General features: G+C 51.0%; 2 protein-coding genes across 24 annotated transcripts in view; one reads left to right on the top strand and one right to left on the bottom strand.

The window, feature by feature from the left end:
• The window catches only part of LOC138242438 (melanoma-associated antigen E1-like), a 65,821-nt gene extending 42,378 nt beyond the window's left edge, over positions 1–23,443 (bottom strand). For 11 of the 21 annotated variants that reach the window (XR_011191565.1, XR_011191566.1, XR_011191567.1 and 8 more), the window contains exons 1-8: positions 23,355–23,443; positions 20,258–20,406; positions 17,158–17,306; positions 14,871–15,090; positions 13,111–13,259; positions 10,848–11,062; positions 7,121–7,269; positions 4,642–4,856 (exon numbers count right to left, since the gene is read on the bottom strand). The gene's annotated coding sequence lies outside the window, so the exon portion shown is untranslated. Of the gene's footprint in view, positions 1–4,641; positions 4,857–5,199; positions 5,286–6,097; positions 6,183–7,120; positions 7,270–10,847; positions 11,063–11,405; positions 11,679–12,315; positions 12,480–13,110; positions 13,260–14,870; positions 15,091–15,433; positions 15,521–16,131; positions 16,163–17,157; positions 17,307–20,257; positions 20,407–23,354 lie in introns of those variants that run through there. The other 10 variants (XM_069197935.1, XM_069197936.1, XM_069197937.1 and 7 more) reach the window with 10 other exon arrangements.
• LOC138242440 (uncharacterized) lies at positions 208–23,613 on the top strand. Of its 3 annotated transcripts, none has more exons than XM_069197951.1 (5): positions 208–1,505; positions 17,541–17,840; positions 20,643–20,942; positions 22,002–22,427; positions 23,185–23,613. In XM_069197951.1, exons 1-5 carry the CDS (start codon positions 1,430–1,432, stop codon positions 23,322–23,324), a joined length of 1,242 nt encoding a protein of 413 aa, XP_069054052.1. In that variant the 5' UTR covers positions 208–1,429; the 3' UTR covers positions 23,325–23,613. The 3 variants fall into 3 exon arrangements, with proteins under 3 accessions (XP_069054052.1, XP_069054054.1, XP_069054053.1); XM_069197953.1 differs by lacking the exons at positions 208–1,505; positions 17,541–17,840; positions 20,643–20,942 and adding exons at positions 11,616–11,692; positions 13,493–13,792; positions 21,622–21,891; XM_069197952.1 differs by lacking the exon at positions 208–1,505 and adding an exon at positions 15,534–15,669.

The following is a 23,613-nucleotide window of genomic DNA, read 5'->3' as shown; positions in this document are numbered from 1 at the left end:
CCTGGCTTCTCTCCAGACACAGCTGGATGAGCTCCTCCAGTCAGGACAGGAGGCTCTTCTGTACACACAGGGTGGTGGGGGTGGGGAACAAGCTGCCCAGCCCTGTGGTTGAAGCCGATACCCTGGCTTCTCTCCAGACACAGCTGGGTGAGCTCCTCCAGTCAGGACAGGAGGCTCTTCTGTACACACAGGGTGGTGGGGGTGGGGAACAAGCTGCCCAGCCCTGTGGTTGAAGCCGATACCCTGGCTTCTCTCCAGACACGCACACAAAGGACGCCGAAGTCCCAGTCTGGGTCCGATGCTGTTCCTCTTCTCGGAAGAGGCCACGTGACTCGGCTCACCCCTCACCACAGCTGGTGTCATCATCCTCCTGCGCCTGTCTCTCCTCTGATCTCAGCCCCCCCCCCCGGGCTGTGGGCACGTCCCCGCTCTGCTCTTTCGCGTCAGTGGCGAGAGGGGGGGAGTGAGCAGCCGAACGGGGGTGTTATTTTTGGTCCGCGTGGCCGGTGTCAGCAGAAAGTGTCTGTCATCAGAAGAGTGTCATGACTGACCCGACCACAGCTCATCAGCGCTGCGTTCTGAGTTCGCACGGTCTCTGACCCCGATCTCCGCAGACCAGGGCTGTGGGCGTGCTCTAGCTCTGCAAGAGACACAGCTCACTGAACACGGCTGACCAGCACTGTCTTCTCCTCTGCGCTCTTGCAGACAGACCTGTTCACCTCTCTGGATCTTCCTCTTTGCTGAGCCTGATCTCCGCAGACCAGGGCTGTGAGGGTGTCCCTGCTGTAGAAGAGACACAGCTCACTGAACACGGCTGACCAGCACTGTCTTCTCCTCAGCACTCTTGCAGACAGACCTGTCCACCTCTCTCTGGATCTTCCTCTTTGCTGAACCTGATCTCCGCTGACCAGGGCTGTGGGCGTGCTCTAGCTCTGTAAGAGACACAGCTCACTGAACACGGCTGACCAGCACTGTCTTCTCCTCAGCACTCTTGCAGACAGACCTGTCCACCTCTCTCTGGATCTTCCTCTTTGCTGAACCTGATCTCCGCAGACCAGGGCTGTGAGGGTGTCCCTGCTGTCGAAGAGACACAGCTCACTGAACACAGCTGACCAGCACTGTCATCTCCTCAGCACTCTTGCAGACAGACCTGTCCACCTCTCTCTGGATCTTCCTCTTGACTGACCCCGATCTCCGCAGACCAGGGCTGTGAGGGTGTCCCTGCTGTAGAAGAGACACAGCCCATTGAACACGGCTGACCAGCACTGTCTTCTCCTCAGCACTCTTGCAGACAGACCTGTCCACCTCTCCCTGGATCTTCCTCTTTGCTGAACCTGATCTCCGCAGACCAGGGCTGTGAGGGTGTCCCTGCTGTCGAAGAGACGCAGCCCAGTGACCGCTGGAGAAGCTGGAGAGGGTCAGCCTCCTGATGACGGGCTCAGCTGTGTCCGGTGCTCTGTGGATCTGTCTCCTGCTCTGTGGGAGCGCCCCTCTGGCCCAGACAGGTAAGACACCGGCTCGGTCTCTGCCTTACTGAGCCTGATCTCAGCAGAGCTAGGTTGTGGGGGTGTGAGGGGGATAGTTCTCCTCCAGTAGAATTGAAGATGGCTATTTGCACTTAATTACAAAAAGTGTACACAAATACATCCTACCTTAGTTATGGCTTCAGTATATAGATGTGACATTTACTTTCAGATTAGCTGTAGATTGAATTATTAACGATTTTGATTCGAGAATTTTCCATTCGTATTTAACTGTTTTGACCAGAGATGTAACGTTAAAAATATGCGGACAGAAAAATGAAATGTGAAATTGCAACCGTATTAGAAAAATATTGTATAATCCCAACATTGTTTCTTAATACGATTAAAATGTTTCACACAACGTACAGGAGCTGTGATAATAGTCAGGCTTTGACAGACAGCAAAATAATGCTCTAGGTTGTTTTAACTCAATGCTGAAGTGTAATTTTTAATTTAACAATTGAGTTGTAATGGGTTATTTGGTGAATGAAATTAACTGCTGCCAATGAGAGAACATGAGGCTAAGCTGTGCTGTGGTTTTGGGTGTGAAAACTACTAGAAAAGTAGACAAGTAGGTGTCATCTCACACTGGAGACCAGAAGAAGGCTGTATAACCAAAAAGTTGTGTTTTCTTTCTGGTTTTCAGTGGGATTAACGTCGGCTTACTCATCATTGAAAATATTATTTAGCTGCATTAAGTTCAGTTATTCGTCTCTTGTTTATTAGCAAAGTCAAATGTAATATTTTTTAATTGGGTGCTTAAAGCAATACATTCACGTAAATTCCTAGTGACTATTAACGATATTTTTACTGGTTAAAATGAAAGCAGTGACTACACATAAGAAAAACTATAGGATAGATACAGTATTTATGTTGTGTAAACGTTTTCTGAAGCAACAACAGCTAAAAACCCATTTACACCACAGGGTGGTAGAATATCATCTGTCTGTGGATGATCTGTGGTAGTATTTCGGTGTGCGTGTTCAGGATCAGTGTTTCAATGAGAAAAACTGTTTCCGCAGGACCAGTGATCCGCAATGTCACTGTCCCAGAGGGAAGATCTGTATCCCTGATCTGTGCTGTGAGAAAGCCTGTTTCTTTCCATGAGCCAGTACAGTGGTCAGTCACTCCGAGAGGTGGTTCTGATCACACTGTGGTGACCAGACTTGAGGATGGAAGTCTGGTCAAAGGAGCTGATGATCCACAGAACAGATTCTCTCTGCTTGACGAGTCCTCCCTCCTGATATGGAGTGTGAAGCCTGGAGACTCTGGACTGTACAGCTGTAACAGGCAGCCGGTGGCAGATTTACAGGTGACGACAGGTGAGCAGATTGAACCTGGTTTCTGTGTTCACCAGACTACTTATGACAGAATTTGTGCATTTTTCATTTTTGTCCCAAAACACATGAGAAAATGGGGCAAGGTCATGAACGAGAGGAGGCGATGAGGCTTATCGAGCCCTTTTGATACTTAGGAAATAATTCAGTGGAGGATCTCCTCCTCATCAAGCTGGGCGGCTTGTTCCCCACCCCCACCACCCTCTGTGTACAGAAGAGCCTCCTGTCATGACTGGGGGAGCTCACCCAGCTGTGTCTGCAGAGAAGCCAGGGTATCGGCTTCAACCACAGGGCTGGGCAGCTTGTTGCAGGCAGAGGTCCAATGGTGCTCTTTACATTCATGATGTATCGCTGGACGACTCTGGACTGTACTACTGTAACAGTCAGGCTGTGGCAGAGCTGGAGGTGCTGGGAGGTGAGGATGAGGAGCAGTGTGGTCAGATTGAGAAACCGGTTCGTACCATTTCTTCCTTCTCTGGTGACTGAAGTTCGTCTTTTAACCTGAGGCTTATACTGTGTTTCCAGGGCAACCCAAGAGAACTCAAAACTCCAGCACTGTGACTCCAGGGAGCCCCAACAGTACTAAAGACCCCAACACTGTGACGAGAGGGAGCCCTGATAGTACTAAAGACCCCAACACCGAGAGCCCCAGTCCAGGTACTGACTGCTGCTTCACTCCTCCTCCACACTGATTTCACCTGTCTGTCTGTTCCTCTCTCTGTCTCTCCTCCCGTCTTGGGTCGACACTGACACCCTGTCCAGAACCGGACTGCCTGCTGTCCTCACATCAATTAACCACAGCAGCCTAACGAGCTGTGTGGGCCGGGACGTTTTCACACCCTCTTGCGCTCTGATTGGCTGGTGTGTCTTCTGAATCGTAATGACCTTCATGACCTCCACTGACCACTCGTGACATACACTGCCCCTACATGACCCTACTGCCCCTCCACGACCTCCACTGCCCCTACATGACCTCCACTGACCACTCGTGACATACACTGCCCCTACATGACCCTACTGCCCCTCCACGACCTCCACTGCCCCTACATGATCTCCACTGACCACTCATGACATACACTGCCCCTACATGACCCTACTGACCCTCTATGACCTCCACTGCCCCTCCACGACCTCCACTGCCCCTACATGACCTCCACTGCCCACTCGTGACATACACTGCCCCTACATGACCCTACTGCCCCTCCATGACCTCCACTGCCCACTCGTGACATACACTGCCCCTACATGACCCTACTGCCCCTCCACGACCTCCACTGCCCCTACATGACCCTGTTGACCTTCACTTTCCATTCTTGACCTCCACTGACCCTCCATCCACTCTAAATGTTCTCAACTGACCCCTTATGACCTCCACAGATCTTTACTGATCTGCACTGACCCTTAATGACCTTCTGTGGTCTTTAATGACCTCCATTGCCTCTACATGACCTCCACTGACCATCAAAGACCTCTCTGCCCCTGCGGCTGATGGTCACCTCAGGGAACAGGGTGACCAGCTGGCTGGGGTCTTGCAGCAGACGGGGGGGGGGGGGAGCCCAGACTCCCCACTGCTGGACTAACCCCCCTCCTGCACCAGCCTCTTCCCTCCAGCAGGGGGCTCCACCTCCCACACAGTGCACATCTCCCTGGTGGCCTGCGGCCTGGCCGGACTGGTCAGCGCCGTGATCGCGACGGAGATCAGGTCCAGACGGAGAGCGGCCAGCGGGACCCGGACAGGAGAGACCCCCTAGAGAGGCGCTCGGACCCCCGCCGACTCTCACCTGGGGGGCCTTCGGGATCGGCTGCAGTCCTGGGCACCCCAGCCCAGCCCAGCCCAGCAGGGTCTCTCTCGCAGCTGGGATGAGCTCACTGACAGCTGGGGGGAGAGACGGCCTCCTGACTGGAGTCTACAGGCTCCTCCAAACAGCTGTGACACTGCACTGGGACCAGTCTCTCCTTCACTTCCACTGCTTCAGGCTCTGTGGGCTGCTCAAGTCTGTGGGCATATCAGACAAAAATAAACTGACTATGAATTCTAAACTGTTTAGTCTGTAATTAATTCTGTTCAGTTGTACCCAAATCAGCCAGGTGGCCCCTCCTCTAGAAACCCTCAGTGGGAAAATATATATAAAGCACTGGCGCCCTCTGGTGGCTGGAAGACTAACTGTAAGACTCGCTGTCGTATTGCAAACCCTGCTTCTACACATCACAGCAATTCCTTCCACAGCTGTCCTGATCAAGCAGAGTATTAGAGGAGGGGCAGAAGCTGATGACCTTCAATTCAGCTGAGCCTACAGCTGGACTGGATGAGTAGACAGTGCTGGACAGCACACACTCACACACAACACTGCGCTCAGATTCTGAAGGGACTTGTCATTCCCTCTAGGGGCAGGTGGGTGACATCACAGCCCCTCTCTAGCCCAGCCACGTCACAGACAAACAGCTGCAGTCAGGAGAGGAGGAGTCCTCTGTCCCCCCTCTAGGGGCAGGACAGCTGCAGTCAGGAGAGGAAGAGCTGAGCTCCCTCAGTTCACTCACTCAGAGCGCAGAGTCATGGAGGGACTCAGAGGAGCCCCAGAGCTTCTCCTGCTGGTCCTCCTCTCCCTGGCCGGAGGATCCCTCTCAGGTAAGAGCAGGACTGTCTTCTCTCGGGGGGGCTGGAGAGTGAGGGGGCTCCCAGTGTCAGTGTGGGGGGCTGGAGAGTGAGGGGGCTCCCAGTGTCAGTGTGGGGGGCTGGAGAGTGAGGGGGCTCCCAGTGTCAGTGTGGGGGGCTGGAGAGTGAGGGGGTTCCCAGTGTCAGTGTGGGGGGCTGGAGAGTGAGGGGGCTCCCAGTGTCAGTGTGGGGGGCTGGAGAGTGAGGGGGTTCCCAGTGTCAGTGTGGGGGGCTGGAGAGTGAGGGGGCTCCCAGTGTCAGTGTGGGGGGCTGGAGAGTGAGGGGGCTCCCAGTGTCAGTGTGGGGGGCTGGAGAGTGAGGGGGCTCCCAGTGTCAGTGTGGGGGGGGCAGGATTTCCACACTGTTCTGACCCCCCTGAGGCTCCAGCAGCTGCGCCCCTGTCTGCTGGTGAGTAACACACACAAAGAATAATCGTCATCACAATTATCAACATTTGTTCAATACTTCTTGTATAAAACACTGATACATTGAGAATACGGATATATAACAGACAGCTCCTAGCTTGTATTACTGAATATCATGTACAACACTGCTGATAAGGGAAATATACTGGTTTCACACACCCATGTTAGAATGTTGTTTATTTCCTAACACGTAAAGTATTTTGACAGTTTCTGGGGATGGCTTGTTGGACACTGGGATGAGATTTCTTCACAGGTCAGCTTATCTGAAAGGGTCTGGCTCAGAGCTCCCTGCGATCATCACCCTTTCCAGCAGACTGAACGATGAAAATGCCGTTCAAAACAGTTTTTGAGAAGCTGCTTTGCAACAAGAGCCTATTTTAAAACAACAGCTTCTCCTTATTGTAACAAACGGCAGTGAGCCTCTTCAAACACATAACCTGTGTGGTCAAGAGCTCAGGCCGTGGTCACTGTTAGACAGGAAACTGCGCAGAGATATTGGGGATGTGTGATCTGGGTAATATCTGTTCTCTCATCAGAGCCCCAGTGCTTGTTGAATCTCTCAGTCACTACACTGAGCTTGTCCGAATGACAAAGAAATATATATTACTGTATTACACTGGGCAGTACAGTACTATACGATTCAATACTGTCCTACAGAGTACTGTATATTATACAATACTGTATTACACTGGACAGTACAGTACTATACGATTCAATACTGTCCTACAGAGTACTGTATATTATACAATACTATATTACAATACAGTACTACACATTATAACACTGTACTACACTCTACTGTACTGTACTATACAATACAATATTGTACTGTGCTCTGTACTCTGTATGGCCTTTTCACCTGTAAAAGTTCACCTGTTACAGCTCTGCTGTGACAGATCCACCCAGCACACACAGGTCTGTACTATACCATACTGTACTGCATGTTAAAATACTGTACTGTACGACACTCTACTGTACAATACGATACTATACTACACATTATGATACTGTACTACACTCTACTGTACTATACAATATACTAGTGTACTGCAATATACAATAGACTACTGTACTAGAATATACAATACTATACTGTACTACACTCTACTCTACTGTACTGTACTATACAATACTGTACTGTACTCTGTACTCTGTATGGCCTTTTCACCTGTACAAGTTCACCTGTTGCAGCTCTGCACACACAGCTCAGAGAAACGGCTTCTCTTCATGCCTGAATCGGGGGAATGTGAGGGGACAGTCAGGACCCAGAGGGTCTGTAACTGCTCTGTGCTCCCTGGAGGGCGGCGCCTCTGTCACATGATGCTCATGCCCTGCAGAAACACAATGATATGTCAAAGAAAAACGTACAGAAGTTCATCAGTGAAGCTGATCCTGAGCTCATTCTGTAGCAGGATGAGACACAACTGGAAGATGTCTGATTGAAATAAGTTCTTTTCTTCAATTTTCCAATCCCAGCCCCTCCTCCTGTGTGTCTTGTCCGTCTCCCATGTAGACAGAGGGGCTGTTGCTCTGAGTCTGTTCTTCACCTGACTGTTCTTCCACAGGTCCAGCGAGCCACACTGTCACTGTCCCAGAGGGAGGATCTGTAACCCTGGACTGTGCTGTGAGAAAGCCTGTTTCTTTCATTGAGCCAGTACAGTGGACAGTCACTCAGAGAGGTGGTGTTGATCACACTGTGCTGTCCAGACTTGAGGGTGGACGTGTGGTCAAAGAATCTGATGCCGGAGTGGGAGGGGGGGGAGGAGAACAAAGTAATGTAGCCAATTCATAGAGGGGGATTATTAGGATTATTATTAGGATTATTAGAAGGCATGGGAAATTTGGCCAGGACGCCGGAGATACACCCCTACTCTTTTCGAGAAACACCCCGGGATTTTTAATGACCACAGAGAGTCAGGACCTCGGTTTGATATCTCATCCGAAGGACGGCGCCTGTTTACAGTCCAGTGTCCCCGGTCACTATACTGGGGCTTCAGGACCCACATGGACCGCAGGGTGAGCGCCCCCTGCTGGCCCCACTCACACCTCTCCCAGCAGCAACCTTAGTTTTTCCCAGGAGTCTCCCCTCCAGGTACTGGCCAGGCTCACACCTGCTGGGCTTCAGTGGGGCTGCCAGTTGTGAGTTGCAGGGTGACATGGCTGCTGGCATGAACGCCACAGCTTCTGTTATGTAATAAAATACTCTCTGTTTGCGATATGAAGGGGATGTGAAACAAACTGAAAATGAATAAAAGGGCAGGTTGTTCTGCTGACAGAACACAGTCAAGAGGAACCTGAGACTCTGATCTCTCAATTGTTCAATTGTTTCTTCAAATATAGAAAACAGATGTTTTTTACTTTTTAATTTGAATCACCACTCTGTTATCCTGGCACAGAGGTCAGAGGTCAGAGGTCATCTGTCAGACATGACGTCCCCATCTCTTATTCCTGAACTAAAGCACATTTGAGATGTTGAAAGTTGTTGAACTCTGAACACACTCTTAATCCCTTACAGGAGGAACCTATGGAGGATCTATACGTGTCTATGTGTCCATATGTGACGGGACACTGTGATGAGTATATCAGACTACAGACTTATTCTTTTCCTAGATCTGTCTTGAGATCTTCTTGTCCAGTTTGTGTTTTGACTGTTGCGATCTCACACTAGATCTTCTTGCAAAACAGCTCCTTTAAATCTGAAAGTAGATTTCATTTCTGAATTCAAAATGAATTTGCTTGTGCTCAGACTGCTGTCAGGACAGAGCGCTGTCTTGAATTAAAAGTTTCAATGACTGAACTCCACAGCTTCTGTTCTCTAATAAAATACTCTCTCATTCTGACTCAGGAGAGATCAGAATTTCAAACTGTTTCTTCACATATGGAAAACAGATGTTCTTTTACTGCATCAGCTGAATCAACACTCTGTTATCCTGGCACAGAGGTCAGAGGTCAGAGGTCATCTGTCAGACATGACGTCCCCATCTCTTATTCCTGAACTACAGCACATTTGAGATTCATGTTAAAGGTTGTTGAAACTCTGAACACACTCTTAATCCCTTACAGCAGGAACCTATGGAGGATCTATACGTGTTGGGACACTGTGATGAGTGTATCAGACTACAGAACAGACACCATGTAGGAAATGTAGTCCAGACAAGCACCTCCAGCCTACTGCCCTCTAACAGAGACTGGCTTTCCCTGAGTCGGCCTCTCTCAGTGTCCGTGTCACTGTCCCACAGGGAGAATCTCTGTGCCTGAGGGTTACCACCTCCTCCTGAAATGCAGTGACCCTCCTCCAGCACAGGGGACCTCAGTCCAGTGGACATACAGGAGGGACAGAGAGGGGGACACACAGGCCATTGACGTCACAAGGAAGATACCCAACACAGAAGAAAATAAATACCATGTTTATAGCAGTGGGTCTCTTTACATTCATGATGTATCGCTGGACGACTCTGGACTGTACTACTGTAACAGTCAGGCTGTGGCAGAGCTGGAGGTGCTGGGAGGTGAGGATGAGGAGCAGTGTGGTCAGATTGAGAAACCGGTTCGTACCATTTCTTCCTTCTCTGGTGACTGAAGTTCGTCATTTAACCTGAGGTTCATACTGTGTTTCCAGGGCAACCCAAGAGAACTCAAAACTCCAGCACTGTGACTCCAGGGAGCCCCAACAGTACTAAAGACCCCAACACTGTGACGAGAGGGAGCCCTGATAGTACTAAAGACCCCAACACCGAGAGCCCCAGTCCAGGTACTGACTGCTGCTTCACTCCTCCTCCACACTGATTTCACCTGTCTGTCTGTTCCTCTCTCTGTCTCTCCTCCCGTCTTGGGTCGACACTGACACCCTGTCCAGAACCGGACTGCCTGCTGTCCTCACATCAATTAACCACAGCAGCCTAACGAGCTGTGTGGGCCGGGACGTTTTCACACCCTCTTGCGCTCTGATTGGCTGGTGTGTCTTCTGAATCGTAATGACCTTCATGACCTCCACTGACCACTCGTGACATACACTGCCCCTACATGACCCTACTGCCCCTCCACGACCTCCACTGCCCCTACATGACCTCCACTGCCCACTCGTGACATACACTGCCCCTACATGACCCTACTGCCCCTCCATGACCTCCACTGCCCACTCGTGACATACACTGCCCCTACATGACCCTACTGCCCCTCCATGACCTCCACTGACCACTCGTGACATACGCTGCCCCTACATGACCCTACTGCCCCTCCACGACCTCCACTGCCCCTACATGACCTCCACTGCCCACTCGTGACATACACTGCCCCTACATGACCCTACTGCCCCTCCATGACCTCCACTGCCCACTCGTGACATACACTGCCCCTACATGACCCTACTGCCCCTCCACGACCTCCACTGCCCCTACATGACCCTGTTGACCTTCACTTTCCATTCTTGACCTCCACTGACCCTCCATCCACTCTAAATGTTCTCAACTGACCCCTTATGACCTCCACAGATCTTTACTGATCTGCACTGACCCTTAATGACCTTCAGTGGTCTTTAATGACCTCCATTGACTCTACATGACCTCCACTGACCATCAAAGACCTCTCTGCCCCTCCATGACCTCACTGGTCCTGCGGCTGATGGTCACCTCAGGGAACAGGGTGACCAGCTGGCTGGGGGTCTTGCAGCAGACGGGGGGGGAGCCCAGACTCCCCACTGCTGGACTAACCCCCCTCCTGCACCACCCTCTTCCCTCCAGCAGGGGGCTCCACCTCCCACACAGTGCACATCTCCCTGGTGGCCTGCGGCCTGGCCGGACTGGTCAGCGCCGTGATCGCGACGGAGATCAGGTCCAGACGGAGAGCAGCCAGCGGGACCCGGACAGGAGAGACCCCCTAGAGAGGCGCTCGGACCCCCGCCGACTCTCACCTGGGGGGCCTTCGGGATCGGCTGCAGCCCTGGGGCCCCCAGCCCAGCCCAGCCCAGCAGGGTCTCTCTCGCAGCTGGGATGAGCTCACTGACAGCTGGGGGGAGAGACGGCCTCCTGACTGGAGTCTACAGGCTCCTCCACACAGCTGTGACACTGCACTGGGACCAGTCTCTCCTTCACTTCCACTGCTTCAGGCTCTGTGGGCTGCTCAAGTCTGTGGGCATATCAGACAAAAATAAACTGACTATGAATTCTAAACTGTTTAGTCTGTAATTAATTCTGTCCTGTTGTACCCAAATCGCCCAGGTGGCCCCTCCTCTAGAAACCCTCAGTGGGCAAATATACATAAAGCACTGGCGCCCTCTGGTGGCTGGAAGACTAACTGTAAGAATCACTGTCGTATTGCAAACCCTGCTTCTACACATCACAGCAATTCCTTCCACAGCTGTCCTGATCAAGCAGAGTATTAGAGGAGGGGCAGAAGCTGATGACCTTCAATTCAGCTGAGCCTACAGCTGGACTGGATGAGTAGACAGTGCTGGACAGCACACACTCACACACAACACTGCGCTCAGATTCTGAAGGGACTTGTCATTCCCTCTAGGGGCAGGTGGGTGACATCACAGCCCCTCTCTAGCCCAGCCACGTCACAGACACACAGCTGCAGTCAGGAGAGGAGGAGCCCTCTGTCCCCCCTCTAGGGGCAGGACAGCTGCAGTCAGGAGAGGAAGAGCTGAGCTCCCTCAGTTAACTCTCTCAGAGCGCAGAGTCATGGAGGGACTCAGAGGAGCCCCAGAGCTTCTCCTGCTGGTCCTCCTCTCCCTGGCCGGAGGATCCCTCTCAGGTAAGAGCAGGACTGTCTTCTCTCGGGGGGGCTGGAGAGTGAGGGGGCTCCCAGTGTCAGTGTGGGGGGCTGGAGAGTGAGGGGGCTCCCAGTGTCAGTGTGTGGGGGGCTGGAGAGTGAGGGGGCTCCCAGTGTCAGTGTGTGGGGGGCTGGAGAGTGAGGGGGCTCCCAGTGTCAGTGTGGGGGGCTGGAGAGTGAGGGGGCTCCCAGTGTCAGTGTGGGGGGCTGGAGAGTGAGGGGGATCCCAGTGTCAGTGTGTGGGGGGCTGGAGAGTGAGGGGGCTCCCAGTGTCAGTGTGGGGGGCTGGAGAGTGAGGGGGCTCCCAGTGTCAGTGTGGGGGGCTGGAGAGTGAGGGGGCTCCCAGTGTCAGTGTGTGGGGGGGGGGGCAGGATTTCCACACTGTTCTGACCCCCCCTGAGGCTCCAGCAGCTGCGCCCCTGTCTGCTGGTGAGTAACACACACATAGAATAATCGTCATCACAATTATCAACATTTGTTCAATACTTCTTGTATAAAACACTGATACATTGAGAATACGGATATATAACAGACAGCTCCTAGCTTTTATTACTGAATATCACGTACAACACTGCTGATAAGGGAAATATACTGGTTTCACACACCCATGTTAGAATGTTGTTTATTTCCTAACACGTAAAGTATTTTGACAGTTTCTGGGGATGGCTTGTTGGACACTGAGATGAGATTTCTTCACAGGTCAGCTTATCTGAAAGGGTCTGGCTCAGAGCTCCCTGCGATCATCACCCTTTCCAGCACACTGAGCGATGAAAATGCCGTTCAAAACAGTTTTTGAGAAGCTGCATGGCAACAAGAGCCTATTTTAAAACAACAGCTTCTCCTTACTGTAACAAATGGCAGTGAGCCTCTTCAAACACATGACCTCTGTGGTTCAAGGGCTCAGGCCGTGGTCACTGTTAGATAGGAAACTGCGCACAGATGTTGGGGATGTGTGATCTGGGTAATATCTGTTCTCTCATCAGATATTACCCAGTGCTTGTTGAATCTCTCAGTCACTACACTGAGCTTGTCTGAATGACAAAGCAATATATAATACTGTATTAATACTATAATATTGTACTATACAATACAATACTGTACACTGTATGGCATTGTCATCTGTAAAAATCTTTTTGGGGCATTCTATACCACGCTCTGCTATACTGTAGGATACAATACACTAGTGTACTACAATATACAATACAATACTGTACTGTACTACACTGTACAGTACTACATGTCTAATACTGTACTGCACTCTACTGTACTATACAATACACTAGTGTACTACAATATACAATACTATACTGTACTACACTATACTGTACTACACATTATAATACTGTACTACACTCTACTGTACTGTACACTGTACACTGTACTCTGTATGGCTTTGTCACCTGTTGCAGCTCTGCACACACAGCTCAGAGAAACGGCTTCTCTTCATGCCTGAATCGGGGGAATGTGAGGGGACAGTCAGGACCCAGAGAGTCTGTAACTGCTCTGTGCTCCCTGGAGGGCGGCGCCTCTGTCACATGATGCTCATGCCCTGCAGAAACACAATGAGACGTCAAAGAAAAACGAACAGAAGTTCATCAGTGAAGCTGATCCTGAGCTCATTCTGTAGCAGGATGAGACACAGCTGGAAGATGATTGATTGAAATAAGTTATTTTCTTCAATTTTCCAATCCCAGCCCCTCCTTCTGTGTGTCGGTCTGTCTCCCATGTAGACAGAGGGGCTGTTGCTCTGAGTCTGTTCTTCACCAGACTGTTCTTCCACAGGTTCAGCGAGCCACACTCTCCCTGTCCCAGAGGGAGCATCTGTAACCCTGAACTGTGCTGTGAGAAAGCCTGTTTCTTCCCATGAGCCAGTACGGTGGTCAGTCACTCCGAGAGGTGGTGTTGATCACACTGTGCTGTCCAGATTTGAGGATGGAAGTGTGGTCAAAGGAGCTGATGATCCACAGAACAGATTCTCTCTGCTTAATGATTCCTCCCTCCTGATATTGAGTGTGAAGCCTGGAGACTCTGGGCTGTACAGCTGTAACAGGCAGCCGGTGGCAGATTTACAGGTGACGACAGGTGAGCAGTCCGAAGCTCTTCCCTGCTGTGTCTGTCTTGAGCTGGTCTGGCCCAGAGGGGTTTCCTCCCAGCTGGCAGCAGCTCTGACCTCAGAGGAGTGTGGGGCAAGAGAAGCAGCAGCAGATGCTGCTCTGCTGTCAGGAGGAGTCTGTGAGGAGGGTCCGGGCGAGACAGTGCAGTGTGTGAGCTCTGGTAAAAAGTAACAAAAGCCCCGGGTCTACTTCATCACCTTTCTAATGTTCTAATCTCCCCAGGGACAGGAGATACAGGTACAACTGCCAGAACTAAGACTTCCCCAGGGAAACCAGCTGCAGACAGAGGAGAAAACTGTGGTGAAAGTGCAGGTATGTATATTACTGAGCTCGAGTAGGTCTGAGAGCACAACATTTTTAACATCGATATCGGCTCGATGTGTTTGATGTACATCAAATAGAGCATAAAGGTTAACTAATAACAGGACTCTGACAAACAGTGACGAGTCAGGAAATGGAGACAGAGGGAGGAGCAGGAGAATAGTATCACATACTGTTGTTTCCTTGCCTACTGAAACCCCAGTAAGATCAGCTCCAGCTGTGAAACTCAGAGCTGGATGATATTAGGGCTGTAAACCCCACTGGACTGATTCTATAGGCCACTGTGTATTCATGACCTCCACTGACCTTTCCTCACCTCCGTTGACTCAAAATGTGTCCACTGACCCTCCATGACCTCCATTGACTCTACATGACCTCCACTGACCATCAAAGACCTCTGCCCCTCCATGACCTCACTGGTCCTGCGGCTGATGGTCACCTCAGGGAACAGGGTGACCAGCTGGCTGGGGGTCTTGCAGCAGACGGAGGGGGGTGAGAGCCCAGACTCCCCACTGCTAGACTAACCCCCCTCCTGCACCACCCTCTTCTCTCCAGCAGGGGGCTCCACCTCCCACACAGTGCACATCTCCCTGGTGGCCTGCGGCCTGGCCGGACTGGTCAGCGCCGTGATCGCGACGGAGATCAGGTCCAGACGGAGAGCGGCCAGCGGGACCCGGACAGGAGAGACCCCCTAGAGAGGCGCTCGGACCCCCGCCGACTCTCACCTGGGGGGCCTTCGGGATCGGCTGCAGCCCTGGGGCCCCCAGCCCAGCCCAGCCCAGCATAGCAGGGTCTCTCTCGCAGCTGGGATGAGCTCACTGACAGCTGGGGGGAGAGACAGCCTCCTGACTGGAGTCTACAGGCTCCTCCACACAGCTGTGACACTGCACTGGGACCAGTCTCTCCTTCACTTCCACTGCTTCAGGCTCTGTGGGCTGCTCAAGTCTGTGGGCATATCAGACAAAAATAAACTGACTATGAATTCTAAACTGTTTAGTCTGTAATTAATTCTGTTCAGTTGTACCCAAATCGCCCAGGTGGCCCCTCCTCTAGAAACCCTCAGTGGGCAAATATACATAAAGCACTGGCGCCCTCTGGTGGCTGGAAGACTAACTGTAAGACTCACTGTCGTATTGCAAACCCTGCTTCTACACATCACAGCAATTCCTTCCACAGCTGTCCTGATCAAGCAGAGTATTAGAGGAGGGGCAGAAGCTGATGACCTTCAATTCAGCTGAGCCTACAGCTGGACTGGATGAGTAGACAGTGCTGGACAGCACACACTCACACACAACACTGCGCTCAGATTCTGAAGGGACTTGTCATTCCCTCTAGGGGCAGGTGGGTGACATCACAGCCCCTCTCTAGCCCAGCCCCGTCACAGACACACAGCTGCAGCCAGAAGAGGAAGAGCTGAGCTCCCTCAGTTCACTCTCTCAGAGCGCAGAGTCATGGAGGGACTCAGAGGAGCCCCAGAGCTTCTCCTGCTGGTCCTCCTCTCCCTGGCCGGAGGATCCCTCTCAGGTAAGAGCAGGACTGTCTTCTCTCGGGGGGGCTGGAGAGTGAGGGGGCTCCCAGTGTCAGTGTGTGGGGGGCTGGAGAGTGAGGGGGCTCCCAGTGTCAGTGTGGGGGGCTGGAGAGTGAGGGGGCTCCCAGTGTCAGTGTGGGGGGCTGGAGAGTGAGGGGGCTCCCAGTGTCAGTGTGGGGGGCTGGAGAGTGAGGGGGCTCCCAGTGTCAGTGTGGGGGGGGCAGGATTTCCACACTGTTCTGACCCCCCCTGAGGCTCCAGCAGCTGCGCCCCTGTCTGCTGGTGAGTAACACACACATAGAATAATCGTCATCACAATTATCAACATTTGTTCAATACTTCTTGTATAAAACACTGATACATTGAGAATACGGATATATAACAGACAGCTCCTAGCTTTTATTACTGAATATCATGTACAACACTGCTGATAAGGGAAATATACTGGTTTCACACACCCATGTTAGAATGTTGTTTATTTCCTAACACGTAAAGTATTTTGACAGTTTCTGGGGATGGCTTGATGGACACTGAGATGAGATTTCTTCACAGGTCAGCTTATCTGAAAGGGTCTGGCTCAGAGCTCCCTGCGATCATCACCCTTTCCAGCAGACTGAACGATGAAAATGCCGTTCAAAACAGTTTTTGAGAAGCTGCTTGGCAACAAGAGCCTATTTTAAAACAACAGCTTCTCCTTATTGTAAAAAACGGCAGTGAGCCTCTTCAAACACATAACCTGTGTGGTCAAGAGCTCAGGCCGTGGTCACTGTTAGACAGGAAACTGCGCAGAGATGTTGGGGATGTGTGATCTGGGTCATATCTGTTCTCTCATCAGATATTACCCAGTGCTTGTTGAATCTCTCAGTCACTACACTGAGCTTGTCTGAATGACAAAGAAATATATATTACTGTATTACACTGGGCAGTACAGTACTATACGATTCAATACTGTCCTACAGAGTACTGTATATTATACAATACTGTATTACACTGGACAGTACAGTACTATACGATTCAATACTGTCCTACAGAATACTGTATATTATACAATACTATATTACAATACAGTACTACACATTATAACACTGTACTACACTCTACTGTACTGTACTATACAATACAATATTGTACTGTACACTGTACTCTGTATGGCCTTTTCATCTGTACAAGTTCACCTGTTACAGCTCTGCTGTGACAGATCCACCCAGCACACACAGGTCTGTACTATACCATACTGTACTGCATGTTAAAATACTGTACTGTACGACACTCTACTGTACAATACGATACTATACTACACATTATGACACTGTACTACACTCTACTGTACTATACAATATACTAGTGTACTGCAATATACAATAGACTACTGTACTACAATATACAATACTATACTGTACTACACTCTACTCTACTGTACTGTACTATACAATACTGTACTGTACTCTGTACTCTGTATGGCCTTTTCACCTGTACAAGTTCACCTGTTGCAGCTCTGCACACACAGCTCAGAGAAACGGCTTCTCTTCATGCCTGAATCGGGGGAATGTGAGGGGACAGTCAGGACCCAGAGGGTCTGTAACTGCTCTGTGCTCCCTGGAGGGCGGCGCCTCTGTCACATGATGCTCAAGCCCTGCAGAAACACAATGAGATGTCAAAGAAAAACGAACAGAAGTTCATCAGTGAAGCTGATCCTGAGCTCATTCTGTTGCGGGATGAGACACATCTGGAAGATGTTTGATTGAAATAAGTTCTTTTCTTCAATTTTCCAATCCCAGCCCCTCCTCCTGTGTGTCTTGTCTGTCTCCCACGTAGACAGAGGGGCTGTTGCTCTGAGTCTGTTCTTCACCAGACTGTTCTTCCACAGGTCCAGCGATCCGCACTGTCACTGTCCCAGAGGGAGGATCTGTAACCCTGGAATGTGCTGTGAGAAAGCCTGTTTCTTTCCATGAGCCAGTACAGTGGTCAGTCACTCCGAGAGGTGGTGTTGATCACACTGTGGTGGTGAGACTTGAGGACGGACTAGTGCTTAAAGGAGCTGATGACCCACAGAACAGATTCTCTCTTCTTGACGATTCCTCCCTCCTGATATGGAGTGTCAAGCCTGGAGACTCTGGACTGTACAGCTGTAACAGGCAGCCGGTGGCAGATTTACAGGTGACGACAGGTGAGGACTTTCATCTTACTCTTTTCCTAGATCTGTCTTGAGATCTTCTTGTCCAGTTTGTGTTTTGACTGTTATGATCACACACTGGAGTTTCCTCCACAACCGCTCCTGTTTTCAGGACAGAGCGTTGTCTTGACTGAACTCCACAGCTTCTGCTATCTAATAAAATACTCTGTTTTGCGATATGAAGGGGATGTGAAACAAACTGAAAATGAATAAAAGGGCAGGTTGTTCTGCTGACAGAATAGTCAAGAGATACCTGAGACTCTTCCTGATTCTGAAGATCACAATATCTAATTGTTTCTTTAAATCTGGAAAAATGATTTTTATACTTCATCGGCTGAATCACCACTCTGTTGTCCTGGCAGAAAGGTCAGAGGTCACACATATCCAGATTCAAACATAATTTCTGGGTCCTTTATTACTGAAACAAAGCACATTTGTGCTTGCATGTTAAATGTGGAAAATCTGACCAGAATCTTTTTCACCAATAGCCTAAGGAGCAGGAGGAGGAGCTATTTTCACGAGGGTTATCGGAAACAGCACCAGCCCCCGGGTTTTCCTTGAACAGGAAGGAAAAGCAGTCCAAAGCTCTTCCCTGCTGTGTCTGTCTTGAGCTGGTCTGGCCCAGAGGGGTTTCCTCCCAGCTGCCAGCAGCTCTGGCCTCAGAGGAGTGTGGAGCAAGAGAAGCAGCAGCAGCAGACGCTGCAGACTGATTGAGGAGTCTGTGAAGAGGGTCCGGGCGAGACAGTGCAGTGTGTGAGCACTGGTAAAAAAGTCAAAAAAAGCCCCGGGTCTATTTCATCATTTATTTCCTAAAACGTAAAGCTTTTTAACAGTTTCTGGGGATGGCTTGTTGGACACTGGGATGAGATTTCTCCAGGAATTCCACAGGTCAGCTTGTCTGAAAGGGTCTGGCTCAGAGCTCACTGCGATCATCACCCTCTCTAGCAGACTGAACCAAAAAGATTCTTTTGTTCAGAAGGTTCTTGGCGACAAGACCCTATTTTAAAACAACAGCTTCTCCTTATCGTAATTAACAGCAGCCGGCCTCTTCAAACACATGACCTGTGTGGTTTTTTTTTTCCACACACATTAGTTTCAGGCCGTGGTCACTGTTAGACAGGAAACTGGGCAGAGATGTTGTGGGTGTGTGATCTGGGTCATATCTGTTATTGTCAACCGCCTCCATTGTTCTGTCTCCCACCACAGCCCCAGTCCTTGGACAGGAGACAGCTGTCTCCAGTGGACTCTCTCCCACCACAGCCCCAGTCCTTGGACAGGGGACAGCTGTCTCCAGTGGACTCTCTCCCACCACAGCCCCAGTCCTTGGACAGGAGACAGCTGTCTCCAGTGGACTCTCTCCCACCACAGCCCCAGTCCTTGGACAGGAGACAGCTGTCTCCAGTGGACTCTCTCCCACCACAGCCCCAGTCCTTGGACAGGAGACAGCTGTCTCCAGTGGACTCTCTCCCACCACAGCCCCAGTCCTTGGACAGGAGACAGCTGTCTCCAGTGGACTCTCTCCCACCACAGCCCCAGTCCTTGGACAGGAGACAGCTGTCTCCAGTGGACTCTCTCCCACCACAGCCCCAGTCCTTGGACAGGAGACAGCTGTCTCCAGTGGACTCTCTCCCACCACAGCCCCAGTCCTTGGACAGGAGACAGCTGTCTCCAGTGGACTCTCTCCCACCACAGCCCCAGTCCTTGGACAGGAGACAGCTGTCTCCAGTGGACTCTCTCCCACCACAGCCCCAGTCCTTGGACAGGAGACAGCTGTCTCCAGTGGACTCTCTCCCACCACAGCCCCAGTCCTTGGACAGGAGACAGCTGTCTCCAGTGGACTCTCTCCCACCACAGCCCCAGTCCTTGGACAGGAGACAGCTGTCTCCAGTGGACTCTCTCCCACCACAGCCCCAGTCCTTGGACAGGAGACAGCTGTCTCCAGTAGACTTTCTCTCATTAGAAAGGAGACAACTGTCTCCCGTGGACTGTCTCCCACTACAGCTCCAGTCCTTGGACAGGAGACAACTGTCTCCAGTGGACTGTCTCCCACTACAGCTCCAGTCCTTGGACAGGAGACAGCTGTCTCCAGTGGACTCTCTCTCATCAGACAGCTGGACCGTGTTGAATGTCTCAGAGTCAGAGTCAGAGTCTGTAGTGATGAGGACAGGGGAAGGTGTACCTGTACCTGGAAGGAGGTTGGAAAAGGACTGAGACTCGTACAGAGTGAGAAAATATAGCTGAGTCACACTTACAGTCTATTGGGGAATTCTATACTACAATCTACAGTACAGTAGAGTGTACTAAAGTCTACAACAGTGTACTACAGTATAAACTATACTGGTGTATACTACTACAAGATACTGTACTATACAATACAATACTGTACACTGTACTCTGTATGGCCTTTTCACCTGTTGCAGCTCTGCACACACAGCTCAGAGAAACGGCTTCTCTTCATGCCTGAATCGGGGGAATGTGAGGGGACAGTCAGGACCCAGAGGGTCTGTAACTGCTCTGTGCTCCCTGGAGGGCGGCGCCTCTGTCACATGATGCTCATGCCCTGCAGAAACACAATGAGATGTCAAAGAAAAACGAACAGAAGTTCATCAGTGAAGCTGATCCTGAGCTCATTCTGTTGCAGGATGAGACACAGCTGGGAGATGTTTGATTGAAATAAGTTATTTTCTTCAATTTTCCAATCCCAGCCCCTCTGTGTCTGTGTGTCTTGTCTGTCTCCCATGTAGACAGAGGGGCTGTTGCTCTGAGTCTGTTCTTCACCAGACTGTTCTTCCACAGGTCCAGCGATCCGCACTGTCACTGTCCCAGAGGGAGGATCTGTAACCCTGATCTGTGCTGTGTCAAAGCCTCCTTCTTTCCATGAGCCAGTACTGTGGACAGTCACTCAGAGAGATGGTGTTGGTCACACTGTGGTGGTGAGACTTGAGGACGGACAAGTGCTTAAAGGATCTGATGATCCACAGAACAGATTCTCTGTGCTTGACGATTCCTCCCTTCAGATCTCGAGTGTGAAGCCTGGAGACGCTGGACTGTACAGGTGTAACAGGCAGCCGGTGGCAGAACTACAGGTGACGACAGGTGAGGACTTTCATCTTATTCTTTTCCTAGATCTGTCTTGAGATCTTCTTGTCCAGTTTGTGTTTTGACTGTTGCGATCTCACACTAGATCTTCTTGCAAAACAGCTCCTTTAAATCCGAAAGTACATTTCATTTCTGAATTCAAAATGAATTTGCTCGTGCTCAGACTGCTGTCAGGACAGAGCGCTGTCTTGAATTAAACGTTTCAATGACTGAACTCCACAGCTTCTGTTCTCTAATAAAATACTCTCTCTTTCTGACTCAGGAGAGATCAGAAATTCAAATTGTTTCTTCACATATGGAAAACAGATATTCTTTTACTGCATCAGCTGAATCAACACTCTGTTATCCTGGCACAGAGGTCAGAGGTCAGAGGTCAGAGGTCATCTGTCAAACATGACGTCCCCATCTCTTATTCCTGAACTAAAGCACATTTGAGATTCATGTAAAAGGTTGTTGAAACTCTGAACACACTCTTAATCCCTTACAGCAGGAACCTATGGAGGATCTATATGTGTCTATACGTGTCTAAACGTGACGGGACACTGTGATGAGTGTATCAGACTACAGAACAGACACCATGTAGGAAATGTAGTCCAGACAAGAGACTGGCTTTCCCTACGTCCTGTCCTGACAGCAGGAGTCAGCCTCTCTCAGTGTCCGTGTCACTGTCCCACAGTGATAATCTCGGTGCCTGAGGGTCACCACCTCTTCCTGAACTGCAGTGACCCTCCTCCAGCACAGGGGACCTCAGACCAGTGGACATACAGAAGGGACAGAGAGGGGGACACACAGGCCACTGACGTCACAGGGAAGATACCCAACACAGAACAAAAGAAATACCATGTTTATAGCAGTGGGTCTCTTTACATTCATGATGTAGAGCTGGACGACTCTGGACTGTACTACTGTAACAGTCAGGCTGTGGCAGAGCTGGAGGTGCTGGGAGGTGAGGATGAGGAGCAGTGTGGTCAGACTGAGAAACCGGTTCGTACCATTTCTTCCTTCTCTGGTGACTGAAGTTCGTCTTTTAACCTGAGGCTCATACTGTGTTTCCAGGGCAACCCAAGAGAACTCAAAACTCCAGCACTGTGACTCCAGGGAGCCCCAACAGTACTAAAGATCCCACCACTGTGACTCCAGGGAGTCCCAACAGTACTAAAGACCCCACCACTGTGACTCCAGGGAGCCCCAACAGTACTAAAGGACACAGCACTGTGACTCCAGGGAGCCCCAACAGTACTAAAGGACACAGCACTGTGACTCCAGGGAGTCCCAACAGTACTAAAGGCCACAGCACTGTGACTCCAGGGAGTCCCAACAGTACTAAAGGACACAGCACTGTGACTCCAGGGAGCCCCAACAGTACTAAAGGACACAGCACTGTGACTCCAGGGAGTCTCGATAGTACTAAAGACCCCAACACTGTGACTCCAGGAAGTTCCGATAGTACTAAAGACCCCAACGCTGAGAGCCCCAGTCCAGGTACTGACTGCTGCTTCACTCCTCCTCCACACTGATTTCACCTGTCTGTCTGTTCCTCTCTCTGTCTCTCCTCCCGTCTTTGGTCGACACTGACACCCTGTCCAGAACCGGACTGCCTGCTGTCCTCACATCAATTAACCACAGCAGCCTAACGAGCTGTGTGGGCCGGGACGTTTTCACACTCTCTTGCGCTCTGATTGGCTGGTGTGTCTTCTGAATCGTAATGACCTTCATGACCTCTACTGACCACTCGTGACATACACTGCCCCTACATGACCCTACTGCCCCTCCATGACCCTACTGCCCCTCCACGACCTCCACTGCCCCTACATGACCTCCACTGACCACTCGTGACATACGCTGCCCCTACATGACCCTACTGCCCCTCCACGACCTCCACTGCCCCTACATGACCCTATTGACCTTCACTTTCCATTCTTGACCTCCACTGACCCTCCATCCACTCTAAATGTTCTCAACTGACCCCTTATGACCTCCACAGATCTTTACTGATCTGCACTGACCCTTAATGACCTTCAGTAGTCTTTAATGACCTCCATTGACTCTACATGACCTCCACTGACCATCAAAGACCTCTCTGCCCCTCCATGACCTCACTGGTCCTGCGGCTGATGGTCACCTCAGGGAACAGGGTGACCAGCTGGCTGGGGGTCTTGCAGCAGTCGGGGAGGGGGGGGGAGCCCAGACTCCCCACTGCTGGACTAACCCCCCTCCTGCACCGCCCTCTTCCCTCCAGCAGGGGGCTCCACCTCCCACACAGTGCACACCTCCCTGGTGGCCTGCGGCCTGGCCGGACTGGTCAGCGCCGTGATCGCGACGGAGATCAGGTCCAGACGGAGAGCAGCCAGCGGGACCCGGACCGGAGAGACCCCCTAGAGAGGCGCTCGGACCCCCGCCGACTCTCACCTGGGGGGCCTTCGGGATCGGCTGCAGCCCTGGGGCCCCCAGCCCAGCCCAGCCCAGCAGGGTCTCTCTCGCAGCTGGGATGAGCTCACTGACAGCTGGGGGGAGAGACGGCCTCCTGACTGGAGTCTACAGGCTCCTCCACACAGCTGTGACACTGCACTGGGACCAGTCTCTCCTTCACTTCCACTGCTTCAGGCTCTGTGGGCTGCTCAAGTCTGTGGGCATATCAGACAAAAATAAACTGACTATGAATTCTAAA

Source organism: Lepisosteus oculatus, chromosome 14 (assembly GCF_040954835.1).
Source record: "Lepisosteus oculatus isolate fLepOcu1 chromosome 14, fLepOcu1.hap2, whole genome shotgun sequence".
Lineage (NCBI taxonomy): Eukaryota > Metazoa > Chordata > Actinopteri > Semionotiformes > Lepisosteidae > Lepisosteus > Lepisosteus oculatus.
The sequence above is the reverse complement of the archived record's forward strand: the minus strand, read 5'-3'. Positions and strand labels throughout refer to the sequence as shown.